This window comes from Dipodomys merriami, unplaced genomic scaffold (assembly GCF_024711535.1).
Source record: "Dipodomys merriami isolate MVZ:Mamm:240054 unplaced genomic scaffold, mDipMer1.0.p SCAF_71, whole genome shotgun sequence".
NCBI classification, from domain to species: domain Eukaryota; kingdom Metazoa; phylum Chordata; class Mammalia; order Rodentia; family Heteromyidae; genus Dipodomys; species Dipodomys merriami.
The window spans coordinates 1501008-1518920 of record NW_027206302.1 but is presented as its reverse complement, the minus strand read 5'-3'; the positions used below and the strand labels follow the sequence as shown (position 1 = coordinate 1518920).

The window sequence follows — 17913 nt, the reverse complement described above, 5'->3', positions numbered from 1 at the left end:
TGATTAGTTTCAAGCCTCATGGGTGCCGGTGGCCCATGCCTGTGATCCTAGCTACTCAGGAAGCTGAGATCTGAGGATCCTAGTTCAAAGCCAGCCTGGGCAGGAAAGTCTGTGACATTCTTATCTCCAATAAACCACTCAGAAAATTGGAAGTGGCGCTGTGGCTCAAGCAGTAAAGCCCTAGCATTGAGCTGAAGACCTGAGGGACAGCACCCAGGCCTAGAGTTCAAGCCCCATGACTGACAAAAAAAAAAAAAAAAGAAAGATATGTACACGTGCCAGGTGCTGGTGGCTCATACCTACAATCCAAGCTACTCAGGAGGTTGAGATTTGAGGATAGCAGTTTGAAGCCAGCCTGGGCAGGAAAGTCCCTGAGACTCCCAGTTATACTATTCAGAAAAAGCCAAAGTGGCACTGTGGCTCAAGTGTACTAGCCTTGAGCACAAAGGGGTTCAGGGACAGCACTCAAACCCTGATTGCAAGCTCCAAGACAGGCAGAAGGAGGAGGAAGAGGAAGAGGGGAGAGGGTGGGGAATGGGGGGAGGGGGAGGAGGGAGAAGAGGAGGAAGAGGGGGAGGAGGGAGAGGAGGGAGAGGGGGAAGAGAGGAAGGGGGAGGAGGGGGGAGGGGAAGGAGGGGGAGGGGAGGAAGAAGAAGAGGAGGAAAAATGTACACTTGAGACAGGCATTGGTAACTCATGCCTGCAATCCTAGCTACTTAAGACAGCCGAGATCTGAAGATCAAGGTTTAAAGCCAGCCCTACCATAAGAATCTGTGAGATTCTTATTTTCAAAGCTTTTTTTTTTGGTCTGTCATGGGGCTTGAACTCTGGGCTTGGGCGCTGTCCCTGCATGCTCTTCAGCTCAAGGCGAGCACCCTACCGCTTGAGCCACAGTGCCACTTCCAAGATTCCTATTTTCAATTAACTAGCAAAAAAGCTGTAAGTGGAGCTGTAGAGTGCTAGCTTTGGGCAAAAGTAAGAACTTAGGGATACTGCCCTGAATTCAAGCCCCAGAACCAGCACAAAAAGACAGACAGACAGACAGACAGACAGACAGACAGGAAGGAAGGAAGGAAGGAAGGAAGGAAGGAAGGAAGGAAGGAAGGAAGGAAGGCAGGCAGGCAGGCAGGCAGGCAGGCAGGAAGGCAGGCAGGCAGGAAGGCAGGCAGGCAGGCAGGCAGGCAGACTTTATTATTAAAGAAACAAGACTAGCTGCTTGAGCTCTACTGTTTAAGCTTACCATTACCTCTTGAGCCAAATTTCCTCACTTACTACATAGAAACAAGGAGGTGATGAGATTTTTTCATTCAAGGCTAGACCTCTACCACTTTGAGCTACCGCTCCACTTCCAGTTCTCTGGTATTTAATTGGAGATAAGAGTCCCATGGACGGGGCTGGGAAGGTGGCTCAGTGGTAGAGCACTTGTCTTGCATGCCTGAGGCCCTGGGTTCGATTCCTCAGCACCATGTAAGCAAAAAGAAAAAAAGCCGGAAGTGGTGCTGTGGCTCAAGTGGTAGAGTGCTAGCCTTGAGCTGAAGAGCAGAGGGACGGCGCCCAGGCCCAGAGTTCAGGCCCCACGACTGGACCCAAAAAAAAAAAAAGAGTCCCATGGACTTTTCTGCCTGGGCTAGCTTTGAACCACAATCCTCAGATATCAGCCTCCTGAGTAGCTATGATTACAGGCATGAGCCACCAATGCCAGCTGGCTCCCAATGTTTAAAAAACAAACAGTGGATGTCTAAGGACAATTGAAATAGATAGGAAATCCTTTACAAATGATTATGGAAACAATTTGGATGGCATCATAACTACTAAAACTTCCTTGATGGGCTTAGTGGTAGAGTGCTTGCATAGTGTGCATGAAGCCCTAGGTTCAATTCCTCAGTACCATATAAGCAGAAAAAGCCAGAAATGGCACTGTGGCTCAAGTGGTAGAGTGCTAGCCTTGAACAAAAGAATATCAGAACAGTGCCCAGGCCCAGAGTTCAAGCCTCAGGATTAGAAAAACAACAAATTTCCTTGACATAATCATTTTGGGGTCATCCCATCATTCTGACTCATTCTTTCCCTTATTTGTTCATTCATGTTCTCAGGGCCTTGTGCTCTTGCTCAGCCTTTTCTGTTCAAGGCTGATTGATGCTCTACCACTTGAGTCACACCTCCAGTTCTAGCTTTTTACTGGTTAGCTAAACATACAAGTCATAGATTTCTCTTGGCAGCCTGGATCTGAAATACAACCCTCAGATCTCAGCTTTCTGAGTAGCTGGGATTACTGGAGTGAACCTCCATTGCCGGGCCTCTGTTCTTTATTTCTTTGGAGTGCCTCACTATGTAGCCTAGCCTTGTGATCCTTCTGCTTCAGCCCCCTGAGTATTAGGATTACTAGCTACTGTATTCAACTCAACTTGCCTCTTTTTAAGAAATTGCTTCTTTGGCTGGGAATGTGGCTTAGTGGTAGAGTGCTTGCCTAGCATGAATGAAGCCCTGGATTCAATTCCTCAGAACCATATCCACAGAAAAAGCCAGAAGTGGCGCTATGGCTTAAGTGGTAGAGTGCTAGTCTTGAGCAAAAGAACTGCAGGGACAGTGCCAAGGCCCTGAGTTCAAGCCCCATGACTGACAAAAAAGAAATTGCTTCTCACTGGGTACAAGTGGCTCTTGCTTGAAATCCTAACTAGATGGGTGGTTGAGACCTAGAAGATGGAGGTTTAAAATCAGCTTAGGTAAAAAATCCTTAAGACTCCATTTCCAATTAACCAGCAAAATGTCAGACTTAAAGTACAGGTCAAATGGTAGAATACCAGCCATGAGCAAGAAAGCCAAGTGAGAACTTGAGGCTCATTCCTAAGCCTGTTCCTTAAAGCAAGAACCTGTTTACCAGGCCACTTGGATATTTATAACATCATTTGTAAGCCATAAAAAATCAATATAGGCCAGGCGCTGGTGGCTCTCACACCTGTAATCCTAGCTACTCAGGAGGCTGAGATCTGAGGATCATGGTTCAAAGCCAGCCCAGGCAGGAAAGCCCATGAGACTCTTATCTCCAATTAACCATTAGAAAACCGGAAGTGGCGCTGTGGGTCAAGTGGCAGAGAGTTCACCTTGAGCTGAAGAGCTGAGGGACAGCACCCAGACCCAGAGTTCAAGCCCCACAATGGACAAAAAAAAAAAACCATTTTCAGTCCAACTGGTGACTCACATCTGTAATCCTAGCTACTCAGGAGGCTGATATCTTAGGATCACAGTTTGAAGCCAGGCTGGGCAAAAAAGTCCATGAGACTCTTATCTACAATTAACTACCAAAGACTAGAAGAGACATTGTGGCTAAAAGTGGTAGAGCACTAGCCTTGAGTGTAAAAAAAAAAAGAAATTCAAGCCCCACGACCAAAAACAACAAAAAGTCTCAAGGAGTTTCTTGCCCCAACTGGCTTAGAAACTCCATTTTCAGATCTCAAGCCTCTTGAGTAACTAGGATTACAGATTACAGACCCCTAGAGCTTCCTACCAGTGTCTATACTAGTGTTTATTCTAAATCTGTGAACGACAGCCCAAATACATCTCTTTTATGTAGTAAAAGCAAGTCTTCTTTTTTTTTTTTTGTTGGTCGTGGGGCTTGAACTCTGGGCCTGGGCGCTGTCCCTCAGCTCTTCAGCTCAAGGCGAGCGCTCTACCACTTGAGCCACAGCGCCACTTCCGGTTTTCTGGTGGTTTATTGGAGATAGGAGTCTCACGGTCTCTCCTGCCCGGGCTGGCTTTGAACCGTGATCCTCAGATCTCAGCCTCCTGAGTAGCTAGGATTACAGGCGTGCGCCACCAGCGCCCGGCTTTAAAAGCAAGTCTTCTATGAACCTAGTCACCTTAGGTGTACAAGTTCCAAAAAAGGTGACTCCAGCCAGGTGCCGGTGGCTCACGCCGGTAATCCTAGCTACTCAGGAGGCTGGGATACGAGGATCATGGTTCAAAGCCAGCCTGGGCAGAAAAATCCGTGAGACTCTTATCTCCAATAAACCACTAAAAAACTGTGGGTCAAGCGGTAGAGAGCACACCTTAAGCTGAAGAGCGCAGGGCAGCGCCCAAGCCCAGAGTTTAAGCCGCAGGTCCAAAAAAAAAGGTAACTCCGTAGTAAAAAATCACCAGGACACATAAGACAGTTGGGCCCTGGTGGCTACTCAGGAGCTGTGCCTCTATTTCAGGCATTTTGCTGGTTAACTGCAGAGTTACAGACTTTTCTACCTGATATGGCTTCAAACTGCCATTCTCCAGGTTTCAGCCTCCTAAATAGGTAGAATGATAAGGCACTGAGTCACCAGCACCAAGCTATGTTCAATTTTATTTGTCACCAGCAACCTGCTAATCAAGATCACAAAAAAGAGTAATATAATACTTTTTTTTTTTGGGGGGGGGGTTGGTCATGGAGCCTGAACTCTGAGGCTGGGAGCTGTCCCTCAGCTCTTCAGCTCAAGGCTAGCGCTCTACCACTGGAACCATAGCGCCACTTTCTGGCTTTTTTTGTTTATGTGGTGCTGAGGAATCGAACCCAGGGCCTCATACATGCAAGGCAAGCACTCTACCACTGAGCCATCTTCTCAGCCCCAATGAAATACTTTTGGTTAAGTAATTTATGTTAACAAAAAACTTTAAGTCTAATTGTAAGGATGAAATGCATGTCTATAATTGCAGCTACTTTGAGGTAAATGAGGTAGGAAGATAAAGATTTGAGGTCACCTGAGGTAAAGTTAGCCTGAGACCCTATCTGAACAATAAACTAATAAGCAAAAGGTCAGGGGCATAATTCAAGTGGTAGAACACTTGCCAAACAAGCAGGAGGCCATGTTCAATTCCTAGTACTATTTTTTTCTTTTTAAAAAAATAAAACGTCTAATTTTAAGAGTAAGAGAGAATATGACCACAGTATCGTATATATTACCAGTGAAAGCATAAATTTATTCAACCACATTGAAAAGCAACTTGGTATTCATAACCTACAATCCAGCAATTCTCTTCTGAAAACTACAGCCAAACAATTCTTTCAAATATGCAATATATATATATATATATATATATATATATATATAAAAGGAGGGGAGGGGCTGGGATGGTGGCTCAGTGGTAGACAGTGGTAGAGTGCTTATCTTTGCATGCATGAGGCCCTGGGTTGGATTCCTCAGTACCACATAAGCAGAAAACGCTGGAAGTGGCACTGTGACTGTGGCTCAAGTGATAGAGTACTAGGCTTGAGCTAAAGAGCTGAGGGACAGCGCCCAGGCCCAGAGTTCAAGCCCAGTGACTAACAAAAAAAAAAGAAAAAGAAAAAAGAAAAAAGAAGTGGCACTGTCACTCAAGCGGTATAGTGCTAACCTTGAGTAAAAGAAGCTCGGGGGGCTGGGAATGTGGCTTAGTGGTAGAGTGCTTACCTAGCATGCATGAAGTCCTGAGTTCAATTCCTCAGTACCACATAAACAGAAAAAGCCAGAAGTGGTACTGTGGCTCAAGTGGTAGAGTGCTAGTCTTGAGCAAAAGAGGCTCAGGGACAGAGCCCAGGACCTGAATTTAAGCCCCAGCACTGGCCCAAAAAAAACCCCAAAGCACCACTCTTTTTTTTTTTTTTTTTTTAAAGCTTTTAGCTGGTGCCAGTGGCTCACGCCTGTAATCCTAGCTAACCAGGAGGCTGAGATCTGAGGCTCACAGTTCAAAGCCAGCTCGGACAGGAAAGTCTATGAGACTCTTATCTCCAATTTACCATCAGAAAACTGGAAGTGGTGCTGTAGCTGCTCAAGTGCTAGCCTTGAACTGAAGATCTGAGGGACAGTGCCCAGGCCCAGAGTTCAAGCCCCATGATTGACCCCCCTCCCCCCCAAAAAAAGCTTTTAGGCAGCTTTGCTAAACTTACTTTTCCCAAGAAAAGAAGAAAAGAATACCTTCTCAGCAGGGTGCTGGTAGTTTATGCCTATAATGCTAGCTACCTGAGAGGCAGATTGAGAGATGACTGTTCAAGGCTAGCCTGAGCAAAACAAGTTTTAAACTATTTCAATAAATGGTTGAGCAAGATGATGCTCACCTGTCATCCCAGCGGCAGGGGAAGCACAAAGAGGAAGGTAACAGTCCAGGCTGACCAGGGCAAGAATCATAATCCCATCCCCAAAATAACCAATGCTACTGGCTCATGCCATAATCCTACTTAGGAGGCTGAGATCTAAGGATCATAGTTCAAAGGCAGCCCAGATAGAAAAGATAAGGAAACACTTAACCATCAGAAAGTGGGAAGTGGAGCTGTGGTTGAAGTGGTAGAGCGCTAGCCTTGAGCAAAACTCTAAAGGCAGAGCTAGGCACAGGTGGCTTACACCAGTAGTCTTCAGGAATCTGAGAAATGGCTGGAAAGTCTGTGAAAAGCTTATCTCCAATTAACTACCAGAAAACCAAACGTGGTGCTGTGGCTCTAAGTGGTAGAACAGTAGCCTTGAGTGAAAAAGCTAGGGACAGTGCCCAGGCCCTGAGTTCAAGCCCGAGGAACACCATAAAAATAAATAAAATAAAATAAAATAAAATTCTGCCAAAAGCTAATGGATCATGTCTGTACTCCTAGATATTCAGGGGGCTGTGATCTGAGGATTGCTTTTTTTTTTTTTGGTGGTCATGGAGCTTAAACTCTGGGCTTGGGCACTGTCCCTGCGCGAGCGCTCTACCACTTGAGCCACAGTGCCACTTCTGGTTTTCTAGAGGTTTATTGGAGATAAGAGTCTCACGGATCTGTCGGGGCTGGCTGGCTTTGAACCGTGATCCCCAGATCTCCTGAATAGGATTATAGGCGTGAGCCACCAGCGCCTGGCTGAGGATTGCTATTGGAAACCAGCCTGGGCAGGAAGTTTGTGAGACTTATCTTCAATTAAACACCATAAACAAACAAACAAAAAACCAGAAGTAGAGCTCCAGTGAGAGGTCACTACCTTGATCAAAAAAAGCTCAGAGGCTCAGGGACAACACACAATGCCCTGGCCCTGAGTTCAAGCCCTAGGACTGTACACATGTACGTGCACGTGCACATACAGGGACATGGACACGGACACAGACACATAGACACACAAACACAGACACATACAAAATGATGAGGGCTAAAGGGCCCTAGTGCCTCAAGTATTAAAGCACCTGCCCAATGAGCATAAGGCTCTGAATTCATACCTCAGTACCACCAAAAACAGAAAAGAAAGGAAAAAAAAAAAAGAACACCATACAGATGAAGTCATCTCTCATGGTAGCCATCACTGGGTTTTTCCAAAGAACTATTCTCTCCCTTTTTAGTTAGCAACATATCTCAATCTGGTTGGGCATATTTATGTACTCAGCCCTAAGGATCAAATCATGATTAGTCTAAACCAGATCTGGTAAAGACAACTAACTACCGTTATGAATAGTCTGTGGATGGCAAATGACCCATGAGCTCTAAGGAGAAATCTGCGAGGAAGCTTCTGGGAAGGGTTTTCCTATTTAGTTAAAACAGGGGCAAATAAATCCCTGAAAACCTCAAGGTTTTTTTATTCCCAGATGCCTTTCACACCTAAAGAAGCTTGGCTAGAAAGCCTTTTAAGGTCTGGTCCAAGGTCTGTCTGTTCCTCTCTTTCCCTCTTTGCTTCTTCAGGTGCCTCCATGGGCTCCAGAGACATGACAAAACCATCTGGGACAAAAGACTCATCTTTCAGGTTTAGGAATAGTAGAGATGCTACTGTTGCTAGGTTACTCAAGCTGTCAGCACAGACTTTAACCAAGACTCTTATGCCATAGGTGACAGAGGCGCCTAGGCCTTCTTTATTTTCTCACTTGAACTCTACCAACAGCCTAGTAACTGACCAGGCCATTTCTAAGATGCACGTTTATTTATTTGTTTAAAACCTTTCACTTGTTCCTTGCTGTCTCCAAAAGGGGTGACACTATGGGCCACATCTGATCTACAGATGTATTGATATTTTGCTTGTACACAGCTAAGAAAAACAAGAACTAGGCTGGGGGATAGTTCAGTGGCAGAGCTCTTGTCTAACATGAGCGAGGATCGGGATTTGTTTAAAAAAGAAAAAAAAAAAAAGACAGGGCTGGGAATATGGCTTAGTGGTAGAGTGCTTGCCTAGCATGCATGAAGCCTTGGATTCCATTCCTCAGAACCACATTAACAGAAAAAGTTGCTGGGCACCGGTGGCTCATATCTATAATCTTAGCTACTCAGGAGGCTGAGATCTGAGGATCGTGGTTCAAAGCAAGCCCAGGAACGTCCATGAGACTCTGATCTCCAGTTACCCATCAGAAAACTGGAAGTGGTACTGTGGCTCAAGTGGTAAAAAGCTAGCCTTGAGCTGAAGAGCTGAGAGACAGCACCCAGGCCCAGAGTTCAAGACCCATGACTGACAGACCAAAAAAAAAAAAAAAAGAAAGAAGGGGCTGGGAAGGTATCTCAGCGGTAGAGTGCTTGCCTTGCAAGCATGAGGCCCTGGGTTTGATTCCTCAGCACCACATAAACAGATAAAGCCAGAAGTGGCGCTGTGGCTCAAGTGGTAGAGCGCTAGCCTTGAGCTGAAGAGCTGAGGGACAGCGTCCAGACCCAGAGTTCAGACCCCATGACGGGCAAAAAAAAAAAAAAAAAAAAGGAAGAAAAAAGCTGAAAGTGGCACTGTGGCTCAAAGCGGTAGAGTGCTAGCCTTGAGCAAAAGAAGCTCAGGGATAGTGACCAGGCCTTGAGTTCAAGCCCCAGGACCTGAAAAAAAAAAAGACAAAAACTTTGGACCAGGGGCTGGGAAGATGGCTCAGTGGAAGAGCGCTTGCCTTGCATGCCTGAGGCCCTGGGTTCGATTCCTCGGCACCACATAAGCAAAAAGAAAAAAGCCGGAAGTGGCGCTGTAGCTCAAGTGGTAGAGCGCTAGCCTTGAGCTGAAGAGCTGAGGGACAGCACCCAGGCCCAGAGTTTAGGCCCCACGACCGGACCCAAAAAAAACAAAAAACAAAAAAACAAAAAAAACTTTGGACCAGGTAAAGATCACCTGGAGCTAAGTCTATAAATTACATTGTATCCATTTCCTCTCTGTTTCTTTCTCTTTCTCTCTAGGATAGTCTTGCTAAGTAGCTCAGGCTGTCCTCCACCTTCAGATCCTTAACTACAGACAGTACTTTACCTTTCAGAGTACTGGGATTAATGAGATTAGTCAGATGCTCCTACACCGGGCTAAGTCTTTGCTCTCTAGTGTAAGAAAAGCCGCCTTTTCTATCAAAGTGGGTTGCTCAAAAGTGCCTGTTTTGCTGGATGCCAGTGGCTCACGCCTGTAATCCTAGCTACTCAGGAGGCTGAGATTGGAGGATCGAGGTTCAAAGCCAGCCCAGGCAGTAAAGTTTGTGAGACTCCTATCTCCAATAAACCACCAGAAAACTGGAAGTGGCACTGTGATTCAAGTGGTAGAGGGCTAGCCTTGAACTGAAGAGCTGAGGGACAGTTCCTGGGCCCAGAGTTCCTCAAGCCCCACGACCAACAACAACAACAACAAAAGATGCACCTCAGATGGTTCAAGAAAGCAGCAGAGGGTGTGTGTTTTGCTTCTATACTAAAATCTTACCTCAAAGGCTTTTTATTTATTTATTTATTTATTGGCCAACTCTGCCTAACCCCATCAGCTCTGCCTCTCTACATATCTATCATTAGCTCTCATTTCTTATCTACTTATTATGCATTGCGTGGCTGTTACCTGGCAGGTATATGGATAAGAGATTCTGGCTTTATTTTTGGCAGTACTAGATACTTAAGTATCTTGTACTTGCAATGCTCCTAGCTCTTCTTTGCTATACTTACTTTTTGTATATGGTTTCTTGTTTATGCTGGGACCTATCTTATACCATGGTCCTCCTACCTCTACCTCCCCTGTAGCTGGGATTACAGGTGAGTATCACTGTGCCCAGCAAGACCCTGAATCCTGACTGAATTAACTCTAGTGAGACCCACATGTAAACAAATAAATTATACTACATTGTGAATGTGCAATGAAGACTGTACAAGAAATGGAAATAAGGGGTGAAGGAAAAGGGGAAATGTGTAATGTTTTCATTATAAGATTTGTTTTGTGTGTGTGTGTGCTGGTGCTGCAGCTGGAACTCACAGCCTCCAGCTCTCACTTGGCTTTTCACGCCTGGCTGGTGCTCTGCCTCTTGAGCTATTCTATTTCTGGGTTTTTACTGGTTAATTAGAGCTAAGAATCTTGGGCAGTTTGTCTGCCTGGGCTAGCCTCAAACCTCAATCCTCAGATCTCAACTTCTTCAATAGCTAGGGGTACAGTGTGAGCCCCAGTTGTCCATCATGCTAAGTAGTAAGAAGTTCAGAACAGACCTGTCATTCTAAACTAAAAGAACATAGACAAAAAGGCAGAGGTAAGAAAGATGTGATGTTTGGAGAAAATAAAAGCAGTTCAGTGAGGAGTACACAGTGATTTCACAATGTGACTGAAAGAAGATAGAGCTAGGGAGATCAGAAAAGGTTGTATGTTCTGTACTAAGCAATTCTGGTAGTCCAGGGCCAAAAGTCCGATGGCTTAAGAAGAAAAACAAAGATTTAGACTCTGCTGAACTAGAGGCCAACTCTCTAGTTACTAGCGATTCTAATTACTATTGTTAGAAATGGATCACGAGGTTGGGTGTCCTATAGGAATAAGGATGCCAGTAACTCACATAGATTTCCATTTTTCGGTAGAGACCGTAGTTGAGCAGCAAGTTGTGAGTCATGCGGATTCGGTGAGGCTTCATTGGGTGGCCTTGTCCATAATAGTAATTCCCAACGTCCCCTGAAGAGCAACACAGTAACACGGTTGAACACATAACCCAAGAGAACCCAGGAATATTTTTATAATGAACCCCCAAAGAAACTCTTTCTGGTTTATTTCTAGTTTCCAAGATTCTCTCCCATCTTGAACAAGGGTAAGTCCAAGCTGGGCACTGGTGGCTCATGCCTGTGATCCTAGCTACTCAGGAGGATGAGATCTGAGGATCCAGGTTCAAAGCCAGCTCGGGCAGGAAAAGTCTGTGAAACTCTTATCTCCAATAAACCACTAGAAAACTGGAAGTGGTGCTGTGGCTCAAGTGGTAGAGCGCTAGCCTTGAGCTGAAGAGCATAGGGACAGTACCCAGGCCAAGAGTTCAAGCCCCACGACTGACCAAAAAAAAAAAAAAAAAAAGCCCAGGGACAGTGCCTGGGTCCTCAGTTCACATCTCAAGGTGAGGAGGGGCACAAGAAAGAAAGGAAAAAAAAAAATATATAGGTGATCCTAACTGAATCAGCACAAATGAATGGCTCTAGTCGCTCCTTTATCCTGGAGCCCACAGGCGCACTTGGCAGTATAGGGTGTTCTTTCCAAAGCCACTTAAGAACAGCAACTAGTAAGGTGACTCATCTCCCTATACCAGCAATTCTTTCCCAAACAGGAAACCAAATTTAACTATCACTATTCAGAAGTATTATAAGTCATTTTGCTTATGACATTGTGATGCTTTATGGTGCTAAAGTACATTCATACTTTTCTTTCTTTTTTTTTTTTTTGGTCCGGTCCAGGGCCTGAACTCTGGGCCTGGGCGCTGTCCCTCAGCTCTTCAGCTCAAGGCTAGAACTCTACCACTTGAGCCACAGCGCCATTTCTGGCTTTTTTCTTATGTGGTGCTGAGGAATCGAACCCAGGGCCTCAGGCATACAAGGCAAGCACTCTACCACTGAGCCACCTTCCCAGTCCCACATTCATACTTTTCTTACTGCATCTTTAAAGTTGGGCGGGACTGGGAAGATTATTCTCATTTTATAGATAAGAAAACTGGACACTGCTGGACACTGGTAGCTCTCACTTGTAATCCTGTCTACTCAAGGAGGAGATTTGAGGATCTCAGTTCAAAGCCAGTCTGGGCAGGAAAGTCCAAGATACTCATCTCCAATTAACCACCAGAAAACTGGAAGTGGTGTTGTGGTAGAACACTAGCCTTGAGCTGAAGAGCTGAGGGACAGCCCCCAGGCCCAGAGTTCAAGCCCCACGACTGACCCCCCCCAAAACAAAACAAAAAAAAGAAACAAAACAAAAAAAAAAAAACAAGCATCTCAGGGACTTTCCTGCCTGGAGTTGGCTTTGAACCTCAATCCTTAGATCTTAGCCTCCTGAGTGGCTACAACTATGGGCATGAGACTCTGGCACCTGGCTTCCAAATCATTTCTTGATCAAAATAAATGACATTTTTCCTCCATATGAAATTTATGTATAGTACTTCATTAATTTCACTTTGTATCATTACATACTTATCTATATCAAAAAAATGGTTACCCCTTGGAAGCAATGACTAATACACTAAAAAAAAATGAATGATCTGAATTGTGATTCAAGAGAAATTGTCTGCCCAATTATCATACAGCTAATGAATGATCTCAGAGTCAAGTCTTCTGACCCTAAATCTAGTATGCAAAAGCTACACTGGGTTTCCTATGTATCTACTTGAGCTTGAATTTAATCTTTTTTTTAAATTGTAAAAATACCTTACAGAGGGGGTCACAATTACATGGGCAAGGTAATGAATAAATTTCTTATCAAGCATTGTTGCCTCCTCCTTTGTTTCCCCTTCCCATCCCTTCCCATCTCCCCCCCAAGCCAAAGTTGTAAAGTTCATTTTCGACATAACGTCTTGTACATCTCATTGTTGCAATGGATCCACCTGTATCTCTATTTAAACAATTTGTTTTTCCCTTCCCCTCCACAAATTATACAAACATCAAATACAATGAAAACAGAGGTTATACTGTTGGGGAGGGACATACAAAGCAACAAAGAAATCATCTTAAAAATATGTTAGAAACAATTGCAAGAAAGAAAAAACAATTGAATTTAATCTTTAGAGCTCTATGAGTCTAAAGTATAGAAAGTTCCTTGAAGCCCGGTGCTGGTGGCTCACACCTGTAATCCTAGCTACTCAGGAGGCTGAGATCTGAGGATCACAGTTTAAAGCCAGCCCAGGCAAGAAAGTCCGTGAAACTCTTATCTCCAATAAACCACCAGAAAACTGGAAGTGGTGCTGTAGCTCAAGTGTAGAGCGCTCGCCTTGAGTTGAAGAGCTGAGGGACAGCGCTCAGGCCCAGAGTTCAAGCCCCACGACCGACAAAAAAGAAAAAAAAGAAAGTTCCTTCACTAAAACTGAGTGAATCACACACTTCAAGATCTCTCCAGAGGGCTAACAAGAGAAAGCTTTCAAGACCCAGCAGGGAAAAGGCCTGGACTTAGATGCCTAGTACCTCCTTTGCCTATCAAGCCAGGATGCAGCCAAGGCTTAGAGCTGCAGAATTAAGATACCCTATCTAGAAGGATAAGGGTGGGTCTGGAGACACCATCCTTTCCTTAATTTTAAGTTCCTGAAACTTTAAAAGAAAGAATTCCATTTTGTAAATTAAGTGGTTTTAATTATAAACTATTTATTTTTATTTACTTATTTTTGCCAGTCCTGGGACTTGGAACTCAGGGCCTGGGCACTGTCCCTGAGCTTCTTTTTTTCAAAGTTGCCACTCTACCACTTGAGCCACAGCATAACTTCTGGCTTTTTCTGTTTATATGGTAGAGGAATCAAACCCAGGGCCTCATGCATGCTAGTCACTCTACCACTAAGCCATATTCCCAGCCTTATAAACTATATTATTTGTTTTATATTGTTTTTTTGTGTTTTTTCTCCTCTGTGCTGGAATCAGGGCTTGAACTCAGAACTTTGGTGGTTAGCTGGAGATAGAATCTTAAGGACTTTTCTTCTTCAAACCACATCCTCAGATCTCATCTCAGTCACTTAAGTAGCTAGTATTACAATTGTGAGCCAAGTTTGCCCAGCTTATTTTTGTTTGTTTGTTTGTTTTTTGGTGCTGTTAGGATCAAACCAAGGGCCTCCCCAATGCTAGACAAGCACTTTGCCATTGAGTTGCTATACCCTCAGCCTAATATTTAAAATTTTTTTTTTTGCCAGTTCTGGGCCTTGAACTCTGGGTGCTGTTCTTAAGTTCCTTTTGCTCAAGGCTAGCACTCTACCACTTGAGCTTCAGCACCACTTCCAGCTTTTTCTGTGATTAATTGAAGATAAGAGTCTCATGGACTTTTCTTCCCAAACTGCTTCAAACTGCACTCCTTAGCTCTCAGCCTTGAAAGTAGCTAGGATTACAGGCAAAGAGCTTTCTGAGCTGGGCTCCAGTGGCTTAAGCCTATAATCCTAGCTACTCTGGAAGCTGAGATCTGACAAATGAAGTTCACAGCCAGCCCAGGCAGACAAATCTGAGACTCTTTTTTCCAACTAACTAGTAAAAAAACAAGTGTGAGCACCAGTAGTTCATGCCTGTAATCCTAGCTAGGCAGGGCAGCAAAGTCTGTGAGACTCTTAACTCTAACTTACCACCACAAAGCCAGAAGTGGAACTGTGGCTCAAGCACTAGTCTTGAGCAGAAAAACTAAGCCAGACAGAGTATGAGGCCCAGAGGTCAAGCCCCAGGACCAACACACACACACACACACACACACACACACACACACACACACACACACACACACACACACACACAGAAGAACTAACACACACACACACACACACACACACAAAGCCAGAGTATGAGCCCAGAGGTCAAGCCCCAGGACCAACACCAACACACACACACACACACACACACAGAAAAACTAACACACACACACACAGAAAAACTAACACACACACACACAGAAAAACTAACACACACACACACACACACAGAAAAACTAAGCCAGAGTATGAGCCCAGAGGTCAAGCCCCAGGACCAACACACACACACACACACACACACACACACACACACACACACACACACACACACACACACACACACACACACACACACACACACACACACACACACACACACACACACACACACACACACACAGAAAAACTAAGCCAGAGTATGAGGCCAGAGGTCAAGCCCCAGGACCAACACACACACACACACACACACACACACACACACACACACACACACACACACACACACACACACACACACACACACACACACACACACACACACACACACACACACACACAGAGGATCCAATCTCAAATGGGCCCTCCACTGTCCAGCAGTCCTTCCAAATTTACTTCTCTGACTACCTCTTTTACAACAACTAATTAAATCTCCTCTCTCCAAGATTCCTACTCTACCAGCTGCCCTCCCCACTCCAGGAAAGGAATATTCTTACTTCATTTTAAGAATGACTTAAGAAGGGGAGGCTGGGAAGGGATGTGAAGGGTAAACAAAGGAGGAGGCTGCAATGCTTGATAAGAAATGTACGCATTATCCTGCCCAGGTAATTGTAACCCCTCTGTACAGTATGTTCACAATAAAATAAAATAAAATAAAATGAAAAAAAAAAGAATGACTTAAGAGGGGCTGGGAAGGTAGGTCAGTGGTAGAGTGCTTGCCTTGCATGCATGAGCCTCTGGGTTCAATTTCTCAGCACCACATAAGTAGAAAAAGCCGGAAGTGGCGCTATGACTCAAGTGGTAGAGTGCTAGCCTTGAGCTGAAGAGCTGAGGGACAGGCCCAGGCCCAGAGTTCAGGTCCCATGACCAGCAAAAAAAAAAAAAAAGAGAGAGAGAGAGAGAGAATGCCTTAAGAATTTTCTCCCTGCTCATTTTCTTCCCTTCAATTTGCCCACATTTGAACTTTACCTTACCACTTGTCTCTTAGAAAGGAACTCTTTTTTTTGGGGGGAGGTCCAGTCGTGGGGCCTGAACTCTGGGCCTGGGCGCTGTCCTTCAGCTCAACTCAAGGCTAGTACCCTACCACTTAAGCCACAGCACCACTTGCAGCTTTTTTCTGTTTATGTGGTGCTGAGGAATCGAACCCAGGACCTCATGCATGCGAGGCAAGCACTGTACCACTGAGCCAGCCAACTTCCCAGAGCCCCCCGCACCCCCTACTCCACTCTTATCTTTATCTAACCACCAGAAACCCCTGGAAGTGGCATTGTGGCTCAAGTGGCTGAGTGTTCACCTTGAGCTGAAGAGCTAAGGGACATCTCCCAGGCCGGGGCAGAGGGGGGGGGGTGGGCAAGGGGGGGGCAAGTATTTTAGAGTCTGCTAAGAGCTAGGAAATGTTTAGGGGAGTGGGGATACAGAGATAAACAGTCCATAGTTTATTTTCCTTAATGAGCTTACTGTCTGCAAGATGTGACCAAAACTGGGCACTGGTGGCTCATGCCTATAATCCTAGCTACCCAGGAGGCTGAGATATGAGGATCACAGTTTGAAGGAAACCCAGACAGAAAAGTCTATGACACTCTTATTAACCAGCAAAAAAAGCCATAAGTATAGTGTGACTCAAGTGGTGGAACAATAACGTCAACAAAAATAAAAGGGCTGGGAAGGTGGCTCAGTGGTAGAGTGCTTGCCTTGCATGCATGAGGCCCTGGGTTCGATTCCTCAGCACCACATAAGCAGACAAAAGCCAGAAGTGGTGCTGTGGCTCAAGTGGTAGAGTGCTAGCCTTGAGTTGAAGAGCTGAGGGACAGAACCCAGGCCCAGAGTTCAAGGCCTACGACTGGCCAGTAAATAAATAAATAAATAAATAAATAAATAAATAAATAAAAGTAGCTGGGCACCAATGTCTCACGCCTGTAATCCTTGCAACTCTAGAAACTGAGATATGGGGATCAGGGTTCGAAACCAGCCCAAGCAGGCAAATATGATATTTTTTATCTCCAATCAACCAGAAAAAAAAAAGCCAGAAGTGGAGGTGTAGTTCAAGTGAAAGAGTGCCAGCTTTGAGCAGGAAAAACTCAAGAATGTGAGGCCCTGAATTCAAAACCCAATGGCACTGCAATCAATAACAGATCTATAATAAAACACAACGTTATCAACTGGTCTTGCTCATAGCAAAAACTTGGAATCCAAGTCTTCTTTACCCCGACATTAATTTAATTTCTAGCCCAGAATATTTCTAAGATAGAAGCCTGATGATGGCATTAACTTGAATCCAACTTCAATGATTCACAGTGGCCTCAGTATAGCATCTGCCTTCCTGGGTATAGCAGGCCAGCCGTTCAGGATCTGGTCAACATTGACTTCTCAAGCCTGATCACTTGCAACCCTTCCCCTCTCCTGCTCTCCATCTTTCTCACTAGGCCCCAAATCCATGCCTCAGCCATCTTGTACACATACCTGCAATTTCCCTCAGGTTCTTTTTTGTCCCCTTATGGTTCCTTGTGGCTAGCTAAGACTCCTGTTTTTCAGGTCCTAAGGGACAGGTCACCTCCCTTCCTGACCCCTGGGATTGGGCTAGAAGACTCCTACCACTGAGCTCCCCCATCCCAGTACCATACTGGAGAGGGCCTCTAACACTGGCTCCCCTCCCTCCAGCTTGTGAGGTGGCACCTGATAAGCCCCCTGACCCCCCAGCATCCTTGCACGACCTAGAACAGCAGCGTAAGCTGCTCCTTTATATTTTTCTTTCATGACAAGTCCATTTGAACAAGTTACAACTTTCTCCTTCCAACCCCAGAGGCTCCATTTCCCAGCAGCAATCGCTCCCAAGCCCTGCTCCCTGGCTGGGGGAGGGGAGGCGAATGGCAGTCCTGCAGGGATCTCCTCAAAAGAGACGAAGGAGGCAGGGGATCGTGAAGGACCTTTGTATTCTCACCAGGACAAGTCAGTCTTGCAACCGTCTCCATTAGATCCTGCCCCCTGCCCCCCCCCCGCAAGAGCTCACTCAGCCTCCCCTCCAAGGGGTCCCACTCAAGACTCCACGTCGGACTCCAGAAAAATCTTCTTCCCAAAATGGTCTCGGGCTTCCCCCCCCACCCTCGACCCCCTTGGCCTCAGCCTCCTCTCTCGCCCTCAACCTCCTTTCCTCAGCCTCCCCCGCCTCAC

General features: G+C 45.3%; 1 protein-coding gene across 1 annotated transcript in view; it reads right to left on the bottom strand.

Annotated features, from left to right (window-relative positions):
- Window positions 1-17913, bottom strand: part of Hdac1 (histone deacetylase 1) — a 35143-nt gene that overhangs the window by 17008 nt on the left and 222 nt on the right. Inside the window, exon 2 of the mRNA XM_070008853.1 lies at window positions 10690-10802. Within this exon, the coding sequence (XP_069864954.1) occupies window positions 10690-10802 (113 nt within the window). The remainder of the gene's footprint in view (window positions 1-10689; window positions 10803-17913) is intronic.